This window comes from Lepus europaeus, chromosome 17 (assembly GCF_033115175.1).
Source record: "Lepus europaeus isolate LE1 chromosome 17, mLepTim1.pri, whole genome shotgun sequence".
Taxonomy (NCBI): domain Eukaryota; kingdom Metazoa; phylum Chordata; class Mammalia; order Lagomorpha; family Leporidae; genus Lepus; species Lepus europaeus.
In genome coordinates, this window is record NC_084843.1 from 34066965 (window position 1) to 34085574 (window position 18610).

Consider the following 18610-nt stretch of genomic DNA (forward strand, 5'->3'; position numbering starts at 1 on the left):
ATGGAGTGATACTTCTTTCTTTATCCTCTCATTCCAACTGGGAAATAAACCATCTACAGTAGGCATTTTATGCCTTCTATACAGTTCGGATTCCTTTGATCCCCAGAACTTAAAGAAAACGTGCACCACCAAGCTAAGGTTGGAAAAATTTAGCCATCTCTCCCTGAGAGATCACAAGCCATAGAAAAATTTCCCTGCCTTCTTAGAATGTTTGAGGGAGACTATAAAGAAATATAGTCCATTAGATCCTGACTCTGTAGATGGATAGGTGATTTTATTTTTTTAAAGATTTATTATTTATTTATTTGAAAGAGTTCCACATGGGGTGAGAGAGAGAGAGAGGGACCGACCTTCTATCTGCTGGTTCACTCCCCAGTAGTCCACAATGGCCAGAGCTGTGCTGACCGAAGCCAGGAACCAGGAGATTCTTCTAGGTCTCCCACATGGGTACAGGGGCCCAATCACTTAGACCATCTTCTACTGCTTTCCTAGGCCATAGCAGAGAGCTGGATCGGAAGTGGAGTAGCCTGGACTCACACCAGCACCCATATGGAATGCCGGCACTGCAGGTGGTGGTTTTATCTGCTAAGCCACAGCACCAGCCCTGATAAGGGATTTTAAAAGACAGTTTCCTAACCCAGTCTGTTTCAGACATTAGGATAAACACCAGGGACTTGTAGTAGGACATGAGGGTAACCTATACAGCCACTTAAAGGTGGGCACCATGGTCTTTGATAACAGATCAGGAGGGGACTGAACAGCAGTGGTGTAAAGGTAAGAGGAGGAGTGTACTCCTGATTATGTCTCAGTCCAAGCAAGACCCCCAGATACCTCCCAAGAGTTTTTGCTGAAAACGCAATAGACATTTTTTCAAGGACTGGTAAAAAGGACACTCAAGGATATGTTTTATTTGCTATCAATGGAGATTTTACCTCTCCTGAAGGCCATCCTACACATGGATACACATATGCAGAGTAAGAGAAATGGATTATCTCTTAAATTCTTCATCAGGAACCACCTCAGCTTACACCTTGATACTAATTCAATGAAGCTAATATTGGATCTTGGAACTCTGGAAATGTACGATAATCATCTGCATTGTTTTAAGTCACTCAACTTGTGGTAACATGTAATAGTAGTAATGGAAACTAACACAAACATTTTTGTCTCCTAGATTTACTCAAAGGATAAGGTAACAGCAAGCATGCCTATGGCCAACTGCAGAGTAAAGGTAATTGCTATTTTTTGTTTTTCGATGAGGAAGGATGCAGATGTAGGGGAGGTTCCAAGTTTTATTTTTTTTTAAAGATTTATTTATTTATTTGAAAGTCAGAGTTACACACAGAGAGAAAGGAAAGGCTGAGAGTACTCCCATCCACTGGTTCACTCCCCAATTGGCCACCACGGCTGCAGCTGCACCAATCTGAAGCCAGGAGCCAGGAGATTCTTCTGGGTCTCCCACACCGATGCAGGGGAACAAGGACTTTGGCCATCTTCCACTGCTTTCCCAGGCCACAGCAGAGAGCTAGTTCATAAGTAAAGCAGAAAGGTCTTTAACCAGCGTCCACATTGGATACTGGCACTGAAAGTGGCAGCTTTACCTGCTACACCACAGTGCTGGCCCTCCAAGTTTTACTTTACTTAAATTGAAAAAAAATTATTTTTGCTTTTTCTATTTGATTTTTATCAATAGAAAAAGGATATTAACACCAAAAAAGTAACATGAGATGTAAGACTTAATGTTCATCTTCACTTTAGCTGATCTTCTCAATATTTCCCTACAGGTTTGAACAGTTCCTAGAATTGTTTGTCTTTCAAGCGATGCCTCCAATAACTCTAGGTGACACCCAGACAAGACACCTTTCTGCTTTCTTCCCTTTCATCCCTCCCTCTGCTTGTCATTATGAAGAGCTGTGTGGCCTCTTGGGATTCTATCTTCTTTCATTTCTTTCTCACTTCCTGAATAAAAGAAGAGAACCCAGAGAACTGATCCTGCAAGTAGTAATGTTTTTATTTAGAAGATGCTGAGGGGAGATGTAGGCAGCCCATAAACAAGTCATAGACAAGTCAAGGTCAGTCTTGGCTTGTGGAATTCCTGGGATGAAAAAAAGTCACATACTCCCATGTTGAAGGAGAATGATCAAACAAGAACACTCTGCTCAAATTAACTATGTTGTGACTGCGTTGTAGAAAGCCTGATAAGTTGCTTGCATGTGTTGTTAACTTCTGAGTTGCCTTGAGCTGCAGCTGGTTATGCATAAGTATCTCTGAGATGCTGGAATAAATGAGCCTTGTTGTCTTGGCTCCATTCTCTGTGCCCTTGTCCCTCTTTTCATCCCCACTCCCTCCTTCAGGTTCTGTTCGACTGGTGTGCCAGGCCCGCACAAGTGGTGCCCAATCAGGGACCTGAATATGAGGGACAGAATTGAGGAACCCTGCCGTAAAGGCTGCAGGGACAACAGAATAATAAGAGGAAGATGGTAAGTGCCCAATTCTGCTTGCCTCCGGATAAATGTGAAAGGGGCAATTATGGGACAAGCACAAGGTAAGCCAGCCATGATAAATGCTAAAAGACTCCATTACAGACACAGGGAATAGGGTTAAAAAAAAGCAAGCCATAGAATAGTTCATTGATGCTATAGGAATAGTCAGTCCTTGGTTTGCAGAAGAAGGAGTCATGGATGAGCAACATTGGGATTTCCTCAGAAAAGATTTAAATGTGCATTTACAGAAACAAAGCAAGCCATGATAAAGGCTGTAAAAACAAGGTAAGCCAGCAGTAAAGGCTGTAAAAACTTTATTGCAGATTTAGAGAATAGGGTTAAAGAAACAAACCATAGAGCAATTTATCAGTGCTGTTGAAAAAATTGGTCCTTGGTTTGCTGAAGAGGGTGTTGTGGATAAGAAACACTGGGAGTAAAACATATAGATCAGTGTACACCAGACACCCCCACCCTGTATTTGAATATTTCATTTGAAGTAAATGTTATCTGCTATAAAGTTAATATTACTATGTGAAATGAGAAACTGTGGTGACAAAGTGTCTGGACTGCAGTAAAACAATGTAATTCTTCCATCACTGAATTCAGTATTATCCACTCTGTTTTTGTATTATATACTAACTCTACCCCTATTATTGACAGGAATGCTTGGGCAGATTATGCTTGGTTTGCTTTACAAAAGAATGTAAATCAAAATATACCGCAGATAGTTAAGATTCCACAAACCTGCAAAAATGGTACAATTACAGATAAGAAGAGGCTAATTCCCCCTCAGATATGGTTCACTTTATCCTTAAAACACATTGAATATTATTGTGTTTGATTGCTGGATGTATACTTGTATGAGAAATGTGTATTGTATTCTTATGATGTGTTAATTATGCCTACACCTCGATGCAACCCTAGGGCCAAATGTGAGGACAGATTTTTAGGATGGAGAGGCTTGTATCTAGGTTTGGCTCTGGTAAACAAGTAACTTGTCTGCCGGATGACCTTTTCCTGCTCCTTGGGAGCCTGGCCAGTTCCCAGGGAGGGGGATAAAGGAATGTTTCTGATAAACAGGTGGGCATGCTTCCTGTCTCGGCTCTCTGACCAAGATCTGGGATGGGACACACTGCTTGCCTAAAATCTTGGCTTTAAGGGCGAGCCAGAGCAAGCCTCTGCTGCTGCTGTTTCATCCTGGGGAATGCAGTCAAACGGAACATTAAACGTGCCTGTGTTGATTACTGATGATGTTTGATTCTCAGTATGGGTCCTTTTCCGGTGTTGTGTGAAGATTGCCTAGTGATGCCCACAGTACTGTAAATTCTACAAAAGTACAATGTGGACATGGATCAATAGGCTACTGTGACTGATGTGTTCTGTGACAGTCCCTTTGATGAAGGATTAGCAAAATGGATTCACTTAAAAACAGGACATTCAGGACCTGCCGCTCTACATGGTATGTCATTACAAAAATCAACAAGGAGGGTTATGCCCAAAAAATGAGGGTGCTATAAATGTGGGCAGCAGGGACATGTACAAAAATTGTCCAAAAGTAAAAAATCAAAGTAAGGCTCCTCCTGAGATTTTCCCCTGGTGCTAAAGGGGAAGGCATTGGGCCAATGAATGTCACTCCAAAACTGATAAAGAAAGTAATTCATTAAAAAACAGAGTTTGGGAAATTGGAAGCGGGGTCAGCCTCAGGCCCTCCCTACAGGGATCAGTGGACCGCTACCTAAGAAATTTTTTGGCTTTTGTTAGAAAGAAGTAGCACTACTATGGCTGGATTGCAAGTTTTCCCTGGAGTTATAGGTGAAAATTTCATGGGAGAAATTAAAATTATGGCCCAAGCTAATGGTACTATTGTCACACTTTCTCCAGGACAGCACATTGCTCAGCTGGTCCTTCTTCCTCTTGCCTTATTTGGAGCCACATTGGCAAATTCCTGTGGGGAAGGAGGTTTTAGGTCTTCAGATGCTTATTGGGTCCAGCCTATAACAAAGGACAGGCCAAAATTACAATTAGAATTAAATGAAAAATTGTTCGTGGGGTTACTAGATACAGGAGCTGATTTTTCTGTCATTTCTGCAAAAAATTGGCCTAAAGGATGGAAAAAAGAATTAACTATGACTCAATTACGAGGTGTTGGTCAGAGTCAGAGGTTAGAACAAAGTTCCAAATTATTGCAATGGGAAGATGAAGCAGGCAATACAGGCACATTCCAACCATATATTTTAGAAGGACTGCCCGTTAATCTTTGGGGGTGAGATGTTTTAACACAAATGGGGGCTTTAATGTATAGTCCAAATGAAGTTGTTACCACTAATATGCTTCAGCAAGGTCACTTGCCAGGTAAGGGTTTAGGCAGACAACAAGGCATTACATCTCATGTTACTTTAACTGTTAATCCTGATCGAAGGGATTTAAGTCTCCCATGATGACCGCTGATCAACCTGTGCCCTATGTGGAAAAAATAAAACGAAATCAGATGATCCCGTATTGGTGGATCAGTGGCCTTTACCACAGGAAAAGATAAATGCTGTAGATATTGGTGGAAGAACAATTAACAGCAGGACATATAGTTCCTTCTAATTCTCCTTGGAATGGTCCTATTTTTGTTATCAAAAAGAAATTTGGGAGATGGGGGTTGCTTCAGCACCTTAGAGTGGTTAATGCTACAATGGAAATTATAGGGGCCTTGCAACCAGGTTTACTGTTGCCTACTACAATTCCAAAGGACTCTTATATTGTAATAATAAATTTAAAAGACTGCTTTTATACAATACTTTTACATCCAGAAGATTGTCCCCAATCAACTATGACAAATGGACATCACCCACTTCATGGAATTCGGTAAACAAAAATATATACACGTGTCTCTTGATACCTGTTTTAAATTTAATTTTGCTTCCTTACATACAGGTGAAACTAAAAATATACTATTGCTCATTACTTGCAAGCTTTTGCTTCCCTAGGAACTCCAAAGCAGATTAAGATGGATAATGGACCTGCTCATATTTCTACCTCTTTTAAAACTTTTTGCGCAACCTTTTTTATATCTCATATTACTGGCATTCCCTATAATTCTCAGGGTCAAGGCATTGTTGAACGCGCATATTAATACTTTAAAGAAATATTTAAATAAAACAAAAAAGGGGGAGTTTGAGGTTTCTGCCCATTCTTTTAACAAAAGGCTCTTGCATGCTTTATTCATTTAAAATTTTCTCACGTTGGATAAAGATGGTCGTTCTGCAGCTGATCGACACTGGCATCCACAAACAGCTGGGAAAAGAGCAATGGTGAAATGGAGGGATCCTATCACCAATCAATGGAATGGACCTGATCTGGTATGGGACGTGGGCTCCTAAAGATGTTTCTTTTTAATGTAGCCAATATGCTTTTACATCGTTATCCCCTGATGATTTCCACAACTGCTCATTGGGCCGTGTGGCCCAGATGCTAACATCTGTATTTCCAAAGACACGACAGCGATGCTCATTACCTGAGAACTGTGATGATAATGTCATCTTAATTGGAGACGACACTGCCTTTACCGTGGCTATATCACTGGTAGGAGTTCCTGGATTGGCTTATGGAAATAATCGTGGACTACGAAGGCCTGCATGTTTGGTGACCAAGACAATTAATCTTACTGCTACTGTGCTATCCAACATTGCTGAAGAATTGGATCATGTTCACTCAGGAGTAGCTATTGATTATTTCCTGTTAAAAGATCATAAAAGCTGTGACTCTGTACCTGGGGGATGTTGTTTTAACATTACTAACAATGTACTATATATAGAATCTGTTATTGATAAGCTTAAAAGTGAAATGCAACACATGTTCATTAACAACCCCCTATCATTTGGAGGGTTCCAATGGATCCATTGGTTATTAATGTTGGCTGGACTGCTACTGCTTTTCCTACTTTGGAATGTTTTCTATGTGTTCTGCAACTTGTGTTAACTTCACTACAGTCTATTTGGACTGAGATTCATCATTTAAAACTTCTTACCAAGCCTCCTTTGTAATCAAAATAATTGATATCTGACTGTATATTTCGTCTCTCACCTAATGTCAAGCTGGAATGGTACTCAATGACAGATAAGATGCTCAGCAACCTGTACCAACCTAAGACAGGGCTCTAGGCCAAGCTGTTAGAGTTACCGATGACAGATAAGGACAGAGATGACTGAGGGCAACCTAAGACAGAGGCCATTCTCAATTAAATAAAAAGGTGGGGGGAGATATAGGCAGCCCATAAACAAATCATAGACAAGTCAAGGTCAGTCTTGACTTGTGGAATTCCTGGGATGAAAAAAAGTCACATACTCCCATGTTGAAGAATAATCAAACAAGAACACTCTGCTCAAATTAACTATGTTGTGACTGTTGTAGAAAGCCTGATAAGTTGCTTGCATATGTTGTTAACTTCTGAGTTGCCTTGAGCTGCAGGTGGTTACACATAAATATTTCTGAGACACTGGAATAATCGAGGCTTAATCAGCCTTGTTGTCTTGGCTCCATTCTCTGTGCCCTTGTCCCTCTTTTCATCCCCACTCCCTCCTTCAGGTTCTGTTCGACTGGTGTGGCAGGCCCGCACAGGAAGAATGCGTCTATTCTTACCATTTTTTCTGTTTTATATTGATTAACATATGGTACATTGCCATTGATACTGTTAGATCATGTGGGACTTAGTCTAAATGTTGCAAAATATAGGAATAGCAGATATTCTTACAAAATGACGTTATGAAAATACCTTAAATGGAGGTTTAAGGGTTCACCTTGCAAGATCTGCTCACTGTCAGCATGGGTGGGGCGTGGTGCTCTTTGGCAAGCAGCACTAGAGACAAATTTCAATGAATGCGTCCACTTTATTAATGAGCATGCATATTTTCTAAAGGGCAGGCAGAAAGGGTGTAACTAACTTAGGGCAACACTAATTCTACAGGATAGAGGCGATATTGGCAGCGATATGCTTCTCCAATCATCTTGCAGGTCACATTGGCTACAGTAGGCAGCTTTCCTGAATGGCTTGGGACTCATCTGGGAGCAGTTTACCTGTCTGGCAGGAATGGAGGGAGATGTGCCTGGGCTCCCACCACCTGCAGGCAGCTAGGCTGTGGGTTCCTCCGAGGAGGCATGGTTCGCCATGCCCTCTCTATTTCGTGCATGGTCAGGGCAGGCAGTCTCACGGGATCACCCACAGAAGTCAGGTTTTCACTAGGTCTTAAGGGAATATTAATATGTGAGAAAAGTTAAAGAAGACGTCTCAAATGCAGTAAGGTGATGGACAATGCCTTTGAAGATGATGGCACAGCAGAAGCCAGTCTGCTCCTTTTCAAAAAGGAATGAAGCAGAGCTTGTATGAAGGTGGCACTGACACAAATCCATTGGCAACTGCAGTGATGTCCAGGTCCTTTGGCTCAACCAGAGATTGCAGTTTGAAGTTCTGCAGAATGGAGGTCAGGAACAAAAACAACTCCATGCGGGCCAGGCCCTCTCCCACACAGATCCGTTTTCCTGAAAATAGAAATACAGCAGGTAATCACTTCCAGTGTGTAACTTTGAATGTAACAAACACAGTATTTTTAACTGTACAAAGAGAATGTACAGTAATGGATGGATGGATAGATGGATGAAAGCCGATTGTACAGAAAGATGAACAAAAGTTGGACACAGTTGCTACACAACTAACATCTGATCTTAACAAATATTTTTGTTAACAAATATTTATTAAGCAGCAACTCCATGAGAAGAACTTCATTGATTATTCCCACACAATAACTGTTCCATGTAGTTTTTTAAAGATTTATTTATTTATTTGAAAGAGTTACACAGAGAGAGGAGAGGCACAGAGAGAGAGAAAGAGAGAGAGAGTTATCCCATCCAAGAGTTCACTCCCTCATTGGCCACAATGGCCAGAGCTGTGATGATCTGAAGCCAGCAGCCAGGAGCTTCTTCTGGGTCTCCCACATGGGTGCAGGGGCTACCTTCCACTGCTTTCCCAGGCCATAGCAGAGAGCTGGATTGGGTTTGGGGCAGCCGGGTCCTGAACCAGCGCCCGATGGGATGCCGGCAACTCAGCCCAGGGCATAAACCCACTGCGCCATAGGGATGCCCCCCCTCCCCCATGTAGTTTGGTTTAGAGACAACTACATTGTTTGCTTTCCTATTCTCAATGTGATGTTCTGTTATCTTTCCTTTCCACTGTCTCTTCTTAGTTCTAGCTATGTACATTCTTCCACAATCTCCAAAGCACAATCAAGTTTTGCATCATACTACTGTTTCAAATTTTAAAAAAGCAATTTTCTTATATTACATTCAGTATCAAAGTCAGATTCCCTTTGTACTTTACACACTTTCAATGCATAAAGATAAAAATTTGTGCCTTCTATGCGGACTCATAACATCATATTCTTAATTTCATTAAAGTATGAATCACCAGAAATCATAATTTGTTACATTTAGATTTTGGCCTGACATGAGAGTCTGGAAAAAAGTGTATCCTGTCTTCATGGTATCTACAGTGTGTCATAGATAAAGTAGACCACAAAGTTTGTAAGAATAAAGGAACGCCAGTTTTGGCCAAGGAAACACATATATTGAAGATGCATACACCCAACATCCAAGACATGTGACAATTACTGGAAAACTAGAAGGGTGCTCTGGAGTCTTGCACAGTATCTTGATAAATTTTCACTGGCTCCCTAAGTCAATGGTTATCTGGCAGATGTTCTAACATCCTTCAACTAGAGTGACAATTCTGATTCTTTCGTTCATTCTCCTTAATACTGTGCTGCCATTCTCTTCTGTCCATTATGTCTGTTTCTTTTGGGGCAGATGAAATTTCACTTTTACTGTTAGTTTGTTGTGTACTCAATTCCATGCCTCACAGTTGGGTATGAGAGAGCAAGAACTAGATATCTTCCCTCCACATACTTCCTCCCTACCCCCTGCAGACCATGCATCCTTCTCTCACAGCACTAAAGAAAATGGATTCCAATTATCTTTACTCAGCTAGTTGCAAGTTTCTGTGAGGTCTCTGAGTATGTTCTGTACTTGCTTATAGTTTTATCTCCATGCATGACACTGCACAGTGAAGGAGACCACATAGAAGAATTTCAATAAAGTTGTGTAGTTAAATATCTATCACGGTGTGTGAGGAAATTCTTAACCAGCTTTAGCTTCCAGGAAGAACTCTTAGGTACCACCAGTATGTATCTAGAGGAAGAAATCAGTCAATGTATAACTTAGGTTTCTCATTGTTGAAGAAATGTATTAATAACCCAGAGCCCCAGTAACCTTGTCAATCATGAGGATGTATTGTGAGCAGGGAAAGATCATGGACATTGGGAGTGGTGTTCCTGATTGTGTACAAAGAGGAAATATACCAGCTCCAGTGGAGGAACTATGTAGTTCCAGCTGATACCAAATAGCTATCTAGTTCTTGGGGAAGGCATTGTGGACTGCATGTTAACCCACCACCTGAGATGCTGGCATCACATATGAAAGTTGGTTTGAGTCTTGGCTGCTCCACAACCAATCCAGTTCCCTAATAATATACCTAGAAAAGTAGCACAAAATGATTCAAGTGCTTGGTCCTCTGCCACACACATGGGAGCCTCAGATATAGTATCTGTCCCATGGTTTTTGCCTGACCCAGGCTTTCTTGGCTTTTGTGGCCATTGGTGAAAGGAACTGTTAAAGGGAAATCTCTACCTATCTGTCTATCTATCCCTATCTCTCTTTTACTCTTCCCAAAACAACAAGTGTTTCAACAAATGCCTAAAATTAAATGTAGAAATATGAGAAACATGAACAAGGAAGAAAAAAAATAACTCCCCCAAGGAAACACAACAACACTTCAGTATTAGAATGTGAAGATGAAGAGATTGATTAAATTCTTGAAAAGAAATTCAAAAGCAGGATCATAAGGTTACTCAAAAACAATGAGAAGCAAACTAGTGAGATGAAGAAATCCATACAAGGCATGATGAAAAATTTTGCCTGAGAGTAAAGTTATTGAGGTTAAATCAAGCTGAAACATCAGAAATCAGGAATAAAAAAACACACTGGAAAACTTTCACAAAAATTTGATAAGGCAGAATGAAGAATTTCTGAGCCTAGAAGACAAAGATTTGAAAATATCTAGTCAGGCGAAAAAGAAAAAGAGGAGGAAGAGGAGGAAAAGAAAGAGGAGAAAAAGAAACAACAATGACAAAGACTAAAAATAGTGTTTGAGATTTATGATATATTCTCAAATTACCTAACTCATGTGTCTTAGGAGTTCCTAGAGGCGTGGAAAGAGACAATGGATTAGACAGCATATTCAGTGAAATAATAGCAGAATATTTTACTAATTTGGAGAAAAAGAAAAGATCTTCTCTATGACACATTTTACTTAAGCTTTCAAAAGTAAAGCATAAAGGAAATATTCTAAAATGTTTAAAATCTCCATGAATGAAATGCCTGATTTCCTTTACAGTAGAGGATCTCCAATTAAACTGCCAGTTGATGTCTCTTCAGAAACCCTACAGTGTAAGAGAGGATGGAGAGACATAGTTTAAGTCCAAAGAGAAAAGAAACTGTAAGTCCAGAGTACTGTGTCCATCAAATATCTCATTAAAATGAAGGTGCAATAAAGACCTTCCTTAACAAAAATATTGAAAAACTTTGTCACCACTCATCCTGCCTTACACACAGAAACACAATCATCAATATGAAATAATGTGAAGTCAGAAAATTTCCCAGCAAAAGTGCAAAAGAAATAAAAAACAAACAAGGAATAATTATTGGAAAATTCATTACATATCAATAATAATGTTGAATGTATATTGCCTAAATTCTCCAATTAAAAGACACCGACTGGCTGAATGGACTTAAAAACAAGACCCATCCATTAGCTGCCTGCAAGAAATACAACTCACCAACAATGATACACCAAGACTGAAAATAAAAGGATGAAAAAAGATAATCCTATTAGTGGAAAGTAAAAAAGAGCAGGAGTGCTCAATGGACATCACAGAAACAAAAAGAATCTTTAGAAATCACTAACAGCACTAATATGTCCACAAATTGGAAAATTTAGAAGAAATGAATAGATTTCTGGACACATACAATCTACCAAAATTGAGTCCTCTCAAACTCCTTATATGAAGCCAGAATCACCTTAAATCCAAAACCAGGAAATGATAAAACAAAGAAAGACAAGTATAGACCAATATCTCTGATGAACATAGATACAAAAAATCCTCAACAAAATATTAGCTTATCAAATCCAACAACACCTCAGAGAGAGTATTCAACTGAACCAAGTGGGATTTATCCATGGTATGCAAGGACTTTTATTTGACAAAGGAGCTAAAATCGATTCCTGCAGCAAGGGCAGTCTCTCCAACAAATGGTCATGGGAAAATTGGATCTCCACATGCAGAAGTACGAAACAAGACCCTTATCTTATACCTTACACAGAAGTCCATTCAAAATATGTCAAGAACATAAATCTATGACCTGATACCATAAAATTACTAGAAAACATAGGGGAAACTCTCCAACAACTCAGATGTCCATCAGTTAATGACTGGATAAAGGAAATTAGGTATATATATATATATATATAGATATCTATATCTATCTATCTATCTATCTATGTATCTATCTATATATATATGTTTTCTATCTATCTATCTATCTATCTATCTATCTATCTATATGTTTTCCCTGATTTGTGTTAACAGAGTACAAAAAATGTAATGTATATGAACAGAAATCACATTATGAGATATGATTACTGATTATGGTCCTTATCAATACTGTTGAGGAAAGTGGTTTTTCCACTTAATACTGGTTAAATTCTTTGTTCAGCTGAGGTTTAATCTTCTGAACATAAAATAAACTGAAAGTATGTCATTATAAATGTAAAAGCACAGACAAGGAAGGAGGAGGGAGGGTGGGAATATGGGAGGGTGTAGGGTGAGTAGTATCATTCTGCTGTTAAAGCTGTACATATGGAATACATGAAATTTGTTCAAGTTATATGAGCAAAAATTTTGAATTAAAAAAGTTATCTTCTCCTCTGAAGTTGCGTGGAAATGCATTCTATTACCTGCTGAGAAAGGCATGAAGTAGTCACTCTTCTTAAAGTTGCCACTGTCATCCAGAAAGTGTCCAGGGTCAAATACCTTTGGGTTAGGAAATGCTTTTTCATCATGTAGCACGGATGTCAGCGATGTTAATATGTCTGTACCCTGGATAAAACAGACACAGATAATCCATGTATAAAGAAGTCACTGTGCTGTGTAAAAAAAAAAAAAAAAAAAAAACAGTAGAAATAACTTAGGACAATGTTTGATCAATAGAAGAGGAAGTTCAAGTCCCAGGAAGAGCAGTGACATCCCCAGCCACACAGACCAAGTAAAGAGCAGAGATGAGTTTGTGGCAGTGGCAGTGATTTTGCTAAATGCCCTGTGACAGCATTTGAAGATGTGAGCGTGTGAGTGGGTGGGTGCCAAAACCTGTGACTGTTCTCCTCATCAAGCTTGCCACATGCTGCTGTCCTTCAGTTCAGTTTTCACACATCTCATATGTGTGGTGCCAGACAGATGTTGGTTGGTTTGTGAAATGTCCGGAAACCTTTTCACAGGACATATGGAAATAAACATCTGACCTGCTTAAAAATCACCAATTCTTTAATGAAAGCAAGCTCAGTAGCAAGTATGAAACCCTTGACCATTTATCGTTGTAGAGCAGTTTGTTTGTCTTCATTTTAAGAATGAGGGAGATCTTTACTATAGTTTAATCCTAACTCAGGATGATGAAATTAGAAATATCAAAATTTTGGAGCAATTCAGTGCAGGATTATCATTTCAGGCAAGGATTATCAATCATAGCTAACGTTGTCGGGGGAATATTTAGGAAGTCGAATTGTCATAACCAGTCCTAAGTTAACATGTCATAGATGAAGGTACAAGAGTCCTCAAAAAGTTCATGGAAAATGTACATTATCTTTTGCTTTCTTTTTCCACAAACTTTTTAATAAACTTTACAGTTTATAAAATAAAAAATGAAAATATGAAGATATTTAAACAAATATTACTCAAATAATTGGACATTTAAAGTAAAAAAAATGAAGCATAATCGTTATACCACAAATATGAATCAATTTGAAATGAGCCACTTGCCTAAACATAAGAGCTAAAGCAATAAAACTTCTAGAGAAGGTAAGGGTAAATTTTCGACACTTTGTACAGGCAAACTTTGATCAGCTAGGACACAAATCCCAAAATAGACCATGCATTACTGCAGATAGTTTTACTTGACAGTAATGTCATCACCAAATATCAGTCCCAAATCCAATCTCTTACTTGTTTTTCTATGGTCTGAGAGCTAAGATTGTTTAAATGATACTTTTGATAGAAGAAAGCTATACTAAGCATAAATTTTAGTTTCTATTAAAATTGAAAAGCATCCTCATTCATTTACACATTGTCTAAGACTGCTTCTTTTCTATAAAGCCAGTCACAGAACCCCCATGGCCTGGAATGTGGAGCATGTTTACTATCTGTCTAATTACAAAAAAAAGGTTTGCTAACTCCTGTCCTAGATCACTACGTCCACTGAGATCAGTGGCCCTAGCCCATGGTGGAAGAAATCACTCCACTGATTTGTGAGACAGTAGACTCATCCATGCAGTGTTGCAGATTTCTACACCACACTGCCCTGTGCAGAGGGAATGAAGGGCTTGGAGCACCCTTGAAGCATTAAACCCTCTAAAGACATCAGGCACAGGGTGAGCCTGAGGAATGGGTGTCAGCCAGCCAGTACAACAATCCCCTCCACCAGGTCGCCTAACACATTCCTCCCTCTACTTTCCATTTTGTTCATTAAAGAGGAAGAAACAAGACTCATTGATATTATCCTCAGCCTCCAATAGGAAGAAACAGAAGTCTTTTTTTCACTGTATCATTTGCTGAAACAGAGTAGACTGAAATCCTAACCCTTATACTAAATCTGTCATCAGCATGACAAGCCACATCACCTCCTACTAAAGTCAGAAATTCCATCTTTTCCACAGGATGACATTAATGATTGCATGCTAACCCATCCATTTTCCCCTTGAAAATACAACTTTAGTTACATAAATTTTTATTTTAGCAATTATATATCCTGAATTCAAGTAGAGTAGCTTGTAACATAATATCTAGAAATCTGAAGATATACCAAAAAAACAGATGTCAGAAGCCATTGTAAAGGTATTAAGATGAAAATCACTCTCAAGATTCCAGAAATATGTGAACCATAGAAAGATGAGCTAACACCTACCATCAATTTGCAACTGTGCTCATATCTCCTTAGGCCCTTGAATCAGGGCCAGAAGTGTTAGTTACATCATTTATCCTACTTAGTAGGAGAGAGAAGAATTCTTTCTGGATAAAGGTAAACATTATCTGAAATGCTGCATCTGTTCCTATATAAATATCTGCTATTCCACCAGAACTAAGTTATTACAAAGGTACAATTAAGTGTCTAAAACAAGAAGATTGGGGCAGGCTGGGGTGGGGGTGGGGGAAGGTATGTGCATCAATAATATTATACTAAAGTAGTTTTATGATCTGTGATGACTCTAAAATTTACACTGTATGGGTAAAATGGTCATGTCCCTATTCAATTTTTGTTTATAGCCATTGTCTATTCCCACTGAATTAGGGTCTTTTCAGTTTTCACTAGCTAACTTATTTGGTAAACTATTAAGCCTTTTATTGTAATGTAAATTTAAAGTGTGTTATCTCAAAAACTAAAAAGAAACAAAGGAAGGAAAGAAGGAAGGAAGGAAGGAAGGAAGGAAGGAAGGAAGGAAGGAAGGAAGGAAGGAAAAAGGAAGGAGAGGGAGAGGGAGAGCCATGAAGGAAGGATAGAGGAAAGAAGGGCTATCATTATGTTCTTAGAATTGTTATCTACAGGCTGGCACCATGGCTCAATAGGCTAATCCTCCACCTGTGGCGCCAGCACACGTGGTTCTAGTCCTGGTCTGAGCGCCAAATTCTGTCCCAGTTGCTTCTTCCAGTCCAGCTCTCTGCTGTGGTTCGGGAGTGCAGTGGAGGATGGCCCAAGTGCTTGGGCCCTGCACCCACATGGCAGACCAGGAGAAGCATGTGGCTCATGGCTTCGGATCAGCGTGGTGTGCCAGCCACAGCGCACAGGCTGCAGTGGCCACTGGGGGGTCAACCAACAGAAGGAAGACCTTTCTCCCTGTCTCTCTCCCTCACTGTCCACTCTGCCTGTCAAAACTACAAATCATGTTGAATCTGTTAAAAACTAATTAAAATTTAAATTTTTTTAAGAAAGAAGCTTGTTAGAGAATATTTCTCACATAATTTTATGAGGCTACCATTACGTTGTTATCAAAAAATCTAAAAATTCTAAAGGAAGTAATTACAGAACAAAACAATGCATAGTAATTCAAATCCAATTATAATACAAATATTTACTCATAATACAGATATTTGGTGAGGAAAATGAAGCCAATTATACATTTTCAATATGGTAAAATTATAGATTAATTCTTGAGAAATATTTAGAGAAAAAAGCAAGATTTCCTAATCTTATAAATAGTATCTACCAAAATCTAATTAAAACATCATTCTCAATACTAAGGACTTAAATCTCCACCCTTTCCTAAAAATCTGGGATGAATCAAGATTTTCTGCTAGCAACAATTCTGATAAATGCTATCCTGGAATCCTAGCCGGTGCAATAATACAATGATGAGAAATTGAGGCAACTGACAGTGGCTCAGCAGTTTAAACCACCTCCTGGGACCCTCGCATCCCATATCATAATGTCAGTCAAGAACTCACTGTTCCAAGCTTTCAAATTCAGCTTCCTGCTAACGCACCTGAAAAGATGGCAAAAGGTGCCCTAAGTACTTGGACACTTGCCAAACATAGGAGACCAGGGTGGAGTCTCTGTTACCAGATATAGCTGTTGTACCCATTTGGGAATGGGTACAATGGATGGAAAAATCTCTGTCACTCCCTCATTCTCTGTCACTCTGATTTCAAATAAATACTTGTTTTTGAAGAAAAGTTAAAGACACAGGATTGGAAAAAACACATAAAAGCCATTAACCCAGATAACAGGATAATATACAGATGAATTGCTAACAATGAATAGTGTTGGGTATAAGATCATCAGAATAAGAAAATCACATGATGTTGGCAGGGGACTGGAACCACACTGCGGGTGAGAAGTTTAAGAGCACTGAGGTTCAATATAAAAGAAAACAAGATTACCTTGGGGATAAAGTAGTTTCTGAATTTAATGTCTCGGGTCACTGCATGGGGCAGGTTATTGGGGACCAGGTCAATGAATCTCTGGATCTCATGTATCACAGCATCCGTGTAGGGCATGCGGCTCCTGTCCTGCATGCAGGGACTCCTGTGTCTGCCAATCACACGCTCAATCTCTTCCTGCACTTTAGCTGGTAAAACACAAGTAAGAAATAATGGGGAAAATGAAAAAAAGTGGCACACTTGTCATAGCAATTTAGGGTTTCATGAACCTTCTTGAAGGTATCGCGACAGAAATATAACCTACAAGCCCAGAAATACACCTGGAAATATGATTACTATAAAAATATACAGTGCACTCTCCTAAAAACTACTATTATAATATATTGATACATAGAGGGCCATATAAATGGCACACATGAAACTGACATAAATAGAAGTAATTAAGTGCTCCCCTCCAAAAATTCAGAATATAAATAAATCAAGAAAACACTGCCTTTGCAAAAGGGAAAACAGAAATCAAATGTAAATTTGCAAATGAATGGGGATTAAATTGAGTTAAAACAGGTGTGTGTGTGTGTGTGTGTGTCAAAAAATGTCATTTTTATCTTTTGTAGTATGTATGTTTTTGCATGTTTTGGAATGTGTGTTAATTTGCAACAGTACTCTTATCATCCTCCTACTTCCCCAATGTAGCCATTTTGAGCATTCCTACAATTTATAATCATGTTTCTTAAAAATGTCTTACTTTATTATTGATTGTAACATATAGTTAATTATTTCCTCGTAAAACAGATGAGAATTTTCATCTCCATGATGTTTCAAATTAATGATCCCTCCTATTCCAATTACTTTGGGCTCATCTTCTAGCTGAAAAGAAACATCTCTCTTATGCATCTAAACTTTTAGAAAGCTAGTCAGACTGCAGTTACTTAAGGAAGCCTCACTGAATTTCAAGTTGGACTTCAATAAGAAAAGCTTCCTTGTCCTTTTCCCTGCAATAGAGCACTGAATTGTCAGAATGAGGAAAGGTAGCCTCAAGACTATACCTACTCCTCAATGGGGTCTTTTTGTTATGAAAAGAAAATGCAGTGCTGTGCCTGCCACACATCACTCCCATGAGATCCAGCACAGCCCCCCGAACATCCCTGCTCTTCCTCCTGCCATGCTGTCTACACTGCTCTCGGATCTCCTCCTGCATTGTACAATGTTAGCCAGTTTTATTCTGTTTACTACACTGCACAGAGTACAGTTGTTGGCACAAACCAGGTGGAGGACTGTAGCCATGGCTCCCTAGCTAATCTCATGAAATCCACTTTGTTACTGAGTCGTACCTGTGACCTCGGGGTGCTTCAGCAGGAGCAGAAGGGAGTATCTCAGGGTTGTACTCGTTGTCTCAGTCCCAGCTCCAAACAAATCAAACACAGTGGTTACCAAGCTTTCAAAAGTGAACTCTAAATGGTTTTCCTAAGAGTGATTTGATGAATTTAGCAAATTATTTGCCAGCATTTTTATTATAATGAATCCAAAAAAAAACTTACATTATTTTTAAAAAAGAAAGATAACAGGAAAAACTGAAAGTGCGATATTAAGAAAACATGCTGTTGGATATGGTAGACTATATAAAAGTTGACATCAAACTTATTGACTACCCTCTTACTTCTTTCATAAAAATCCCATTATGAGACTCTTCAGCGAGGTATGTCATGAATATTTCACAAAAGGAGGTAAACAGAAGCCTGTTTTCTCCTTTGTGAACAAAACACCTTTGAGACAAAACAGACATCATCTTGGGAGAGGAAGATTTAATTAATATAATGTAAGTCTATGTACAAA

At 39.1% G+C, this 18610-nt stretch overlaps 1 protein-coding gene across 2 annotated transcripts in view; it reads right to left on the bottom strand.

Annotated features, from left to right (window-relative positions):
• Window positions 1–18610, bottom strand: part of LOC133775878 (cytochrome P450 2C5) — a 101681-nt gene that overhangs the window by 71027 nt on the left and 12044 nt on the right. Inside the window, exons 6-9 of one of the 2 annotated variants that reach the window (XM_062214372.1) lie at window positions 18109–18241; window positions 16778–16965; window positions 12592–12733; window positions 7338–8006 (exon numbers count right to left, since the gene is read on the bottom strand). In XM_062214372.1, the coding sequence (XP_062070356.1) occupies window positions 7825–8006; window positions 12592–12733; window positions 16778–16965; window positions 18109–18241 (645 nt within the window). In that variant the 3' untranslated portion in view covers window positions 7338–7824. Of the gene's footprint in view, window positions 1–7337; window positions 8007–12591; window positions 12734–16777; window positions 16966–18108; window positions 18242–18610 lie in introns of those variants that run through there. The other variant, XM_062214373.1, reaches the window with a different exon arrangement.